This window comes from Xyrauchen texanus, chromosome 35 (genome assembly GCF_025860055.1).
Source record: "Xyrauchen texanus isolate HMW12.3.18 chromosome 35, RBS_HiC_50CHRs, whole genome shotgun sequence".
NCBI lineage: Eukaryota > Metazoa > Chordata > Actinopteri > Cypriniformes > Catostomidae > Xyrauchen > Xyrauchen texanus.
The window spans coordinates 39378211-39383210 of NC_068310.1; the positions used below are offsets into that span (position 1 = coordinate 39378211).

A 5000-nucleotide genomic window follows, 5' to 3' on the forward strand; every position below is an offset into this window, starting at 1 on the left:
GCTGTTAAGTTGTTAAAATAGGGTGTTAGGTGTTACAGCGCTACGTCGTCATGGCAACTTAGTAGTAAAATTGGATATACCTTTAAACAGAAAACAATTTTAATACACTATAAACATGTTAGTTTGCATATTGTGGCTGTCCTCTAACGTTTACAGGCCCCATTCACTTCCATTATAAGTGCCTCACCGTCACCCCGATATCTGCTTTTATTATTTAAAGAAAAGGAGGGACCAGTGGAAATGAATTGCTGTGGTGCTTATTATGCCACAACTGCTGTCACTTGAGCTTAACTTGTGATCTTATAAACCTGCCTGTGCATTCTTAAAGGGGTAGTTCACCAATAAAAACGTAAACAGTGAAAGTGAATGGTGACTGAGGCTGTCATTCTGCCTCTCCATTTCTATTCTACAGAAGATAGTAAGTCATAGGGATTTGGAACTGGATAGAAAGTGGCGGTGGAAGCATTGTGGGTAAAATATCTGTTGGTCGAGAGCCAAGAGGTAAAATAACTGGAATTTACTTTCACTAATCTACCACAGTGCGAGTCACTAAACACTTATTTAACTTTAAACCACAAGGGTATTTTTTATTTCATCTCATTCAGTCTTTTGCTTTTCCCCTGTGATATGAACTATAGTAATCGGGGGAAATCAAGTTTAAAGTCACTAGTTTCCTGCTCATGCAGTGTTAACTATTACACAATAAATCTTCCCAGCAGCGCAGTGAACTGATTGTAATTCATTCCTTTCATTATGACTGTTTATAAGATGTGTGTGATAGTATTATGATCCAAACGTGTGATCAGGAAGGCACATTCCACTCAGTCAGTACCACTCAAATCTAGACTGGTAACTCTGATGTTGTCTTGACAAAGTCTTGTGTGAAATGTGAATGCTGATAAAAAATAAATATTGAAGGTTACAGATAGAGAGGAAGAGAAACATTTCAAGCGGATTAAAGTGCCTAATCGGGGTCTGGGTATCTCAGCGAGTACTGACGCTGGCTAGCACACTCTGGAGTCGTGAGTTTGAATCTCAGGGCGTGCTGAGTGACTCCAGTCAGGTCTCCTTAGCAACCAAATTGGCCCGGTTGCTAAGGTGGGTACAGTCACATGGGGTAACCTCCTCGTGGTCGCTATAATGTGGTTCTCGCTCTCGGTGGGACGTGTGGCGAGTTGTGTGTGGATGCCGCGGAGAATAGTGTGAAGCCTCCATAAGCGCTACGTATCCACGGTAATGCACTCAACAAGCCACGTGATAAGATGCGCGGATTGACGGTCTCAGACGCGGAGGCAACTGAGATTCGTCCTCCTCCACCCGGATTGAGGCGAGTCACTACGCCACCACGAGGACTTAGAGCACATTGGGAATTGGGCGTTCCGAATTGGGGAGAGAAAAAAAAAATCTGTGTTCCAGTGAGACACTTACAATGGAGGTCAATCGGAGCAAACACACACACACACACACACACACACACACACTCACACACACGCACTCACATTCACACACACACACACACAAACATAGACACACACACACAAACACACACACACACTCACACACACTCACACACTCACATTCACACACACACACACACACACACACACACTCACACACACGCACTCACATTCACACACACACACACACACACACACTCACACACACGCACTCACATTCACACACACACACACACACACACACACACACACACACACACACACACACACACTCACACACACGCACTCACATTCACACACACACACACACACACACACACACACACACACACACACACACACACACACACACAAACACAGACACACCCACACACAAACACAGACACACACACACACACACACACACACACACACACACACACACACACACACACACACACACACCCACACACAAACACAGACACACACACACACACACACACACACACACACACACACACACACACAAACATAGACACACACACAAACACACACACACACACACGCACTCACACAAACATAGACACACACACACACACACAGACACACGCACGCACTACACACACACACACACACACACACACACAGACACACGCAAACACACACAGACACACACACACACACACATACACACACACACACACACAGACACACACACAGTCACACACACACTGATATCTCATGATGACTCTTACAGTATGTTACACTGGAAAATAATACGCTTTGTAATTGTTATTCATGCAGATTTCATTGGTTTCATAAACATAAAACAGGAAGTGATTTAGCTGATTCACTGTGGCTCATGGAATCTATCAGCCGACCTGCTAAAATACACAGAAACACACAAACGTGAAACTTCATAACAGCTCAGTTCAGCTTGTTTTGTGATGAGAGACGGATGTGTGTTTAACTGCAGGGTTCAATGAGGGGGCCGCTGGTTTTCATCTGTCGGGCTCTGCTGTGGACTGCCGTTTCAGGTATGTCTGATGTAAATAACATGTATCAGCATTTTTCTGTTGTATGTTGCTGTTGCTGTTTAAATGGTCAAATATGAATCCATAATTGATTTTATTTGCATGCCCCTTTTCTCCCATCAGCCCTGTTTACAGCGGTGGTGGAGGAGAGCGCGTACGAGGCAGAACTACACAGCGACATCAAACTAGCGTGTGGATTCTCCACAGTCAAAAGAGACTCCGACCTTTCTGTCATATGGCGACGAGTCGAGCCAAATCCAGATGTGGACGTGTATCGGCTGGAGAGAGGTAGAGTAAACTACAACTACACGAGTGCTGCGTTCAAAGAGCGTGCGCAGCTTATCCAAGAACTGCTGGATGAAAACCGCGCTGTGTTGCACTTGAAGAAACTCAGGATAAAGGATTCAGGCACATATCAGTGTATCGTGAAATACGGGGATGAAGGAGACTACAAACACGTCACTCTCAATGTTACAGGTGCGTCACTTCTTTAAACACACTACCTGAGATGGGTTATGTTAACAATAGTATCATTTCGTCCTACCTTTACTGTTTCTGCGGCATACAGCACATATACTGTACACATACAATGCAGTATGCATGGAACCGGGTTCCCACAGTTGTCATGGAAATGTCTATAGTTCATGTAATTTGTTATATTTTTTTCCTGCTGTAAACATGTCTCATGTGCTAGATAATGCTCTTATGTAGAGTAAAATATGGAATTTTATTGGACAAAAATGGTGGGAAGCCTGATCGAATTTGACAAATATGTAGAACGCTATTATACAACTAATGAAACATTTATTGACGTTAAATGTGTTCTGTTTCACATTCTATTAAAAAAAATAATTATGTGAAAAAAATTATATTTCAATACATACTGTGCTGTTTTGAGTTAGCGGTAAGCTAGTATTGCATTCTCAAACATATAGTGCAACCTGTGTAGACTGATTCTCGAACAGATGACTCTTACGAGTCGGTTCTTTTGAATCTACAATGCAAAACACAGCGCAACCTGTGTAGACTGATTCTCGAACAGATGACTCTTACGAGTCGATTCTTTTGAATCTACAATGCAAAACACAGCACAACCTGTGTAGACTGATTCTCGAACAAATGACTCTTACGAGTCGGTTCTTTTGAATCTACAATGCAAAACACAGCGCAACCTGTGTAGACTGATTCTCGAACAAATGACTCTTATGAGTCGGTTCTTTTGAATCTTCAATGCAAAACACAGCACAACCTGTGTAGACTGATTCTCGAACAAATGACTCTTACGAGTCGGTTCTTTTGAATCTACAATGCAAAACACAGCACAACCTGTGTAGACTGATTCTCGAACAAATGACTCTTACGAGTCGGTTCTTTTGAATCTACAAAGCAAAACACAGCACAACCTGTGTAGAATGATTCTCGAACAAATGACTCTTACGAGTCGGTTCTTTTGAATCTACAATGCAAAACACAGCACAACCTGTGTAGACTGATTCTCGAACAAATGATTCTTATGAGTCGGTTCTTTTGAATCTACAATGCAAAACACAGCACAACCTGTGTAGTCAATCTACAATGCAAAACACAGCACAACCTGTGTAAACTGATTCTCGAACAAATGACTCTTACGAGTTGGTTCTTTTGAATCTACAATGCAAAACACAGCACAACCTATGTAGTCTGATTCTTGAACAAATGACTCTTACGAGTCGATTCTTTTGAATCTACAATGCAAAACACAGCACAACCTGTGTAGTCTGATTCTCGAACAAATGACTCTTACGAGTCGATTCTTTTGAATCTACAATGCAAAACACAGCACAACCTATGTAGTCTGATTCTTGAACAAATGACTCTTACGAGTCGATTCTTTTGAATCTACAATGCAAAACACAGCACAACCTGTGTAGTCTGATTCTCGAACAAATGACTCTTACGAGTCGATTCTTTTGAATCTACAATGCAAAACACAGCACAACCTGTGTAAACTGATTCTCGAACAAATGACTCTTACGAGTCGATTCTTTTGAATCTACAATGCAAAACACAGCACAACCTGTGTAAACTGATTCTCGAACAAATGACTCTTACGAGTCGGTTCTTTTGAATCCACAATGCAAAACACAGCACAACGTGTGTAAACTGATTCTCGAACAAATGACTCTTACGAGTCGATTCTTTTGAATCTACAATGCAAAACACAGCACAACCTGTGTAGTCTGATTCTCGAACAAATGACTCTTATGAGACGGATCTTTTGAATCTAAAGCGCAAAACACACAGCGCGGTTAGTGTAGTTCGATTCCCAAACAGATGACTCTTTCGAGCAGGTTCTTTTGAGTCTACAGTGTGAAACATAAAGTGGGACCAGTGTAGTCTGATACCCGAAAGAGTGACTCTTATGAGTCGGTTATTTCAATCTTCACCACAAAATACTTCATGACTTTAGGATAATGTTTATTGTGTATATGTTTCCAGCTCCGTACACTCCAATACAGAAAACGGTCAGACAAACAGGACGAGATGAAGT

The 5000-nt window shown here is 41.9% G+C and overlaps 1 protein-coding gene across 1 annotated transcript in view; it reads left to right on the top strand.

Moving 5' to 3' along the window:
- The window catches only part of si:ch211-241b2.5 (uncharacterized), a 17641-nt gene that overhangs the window by 636 nt on the left and 12005 nt on the right, over positions 1-5000 (top strand). The window contains exons 2-4 of the mRNA XM_052105694.1: positions 2413-2473; positions 2594-2947; positions 4949-5000. The exon at positions 4949-5000 is cut by the window's right edge and continues 227 nt beyond it. Coding sequence (XP_051961654.1) covers positions 2419-2473; positions 2594-2947; positions 4949-5000 — 461 coding nt within the window. The 5' untranslated portion in view covers positions 2413-2418. The remainder of the gene's footprint in view (positions 1-2412; positions 2474-2593; positions 2948-4948) is intronic.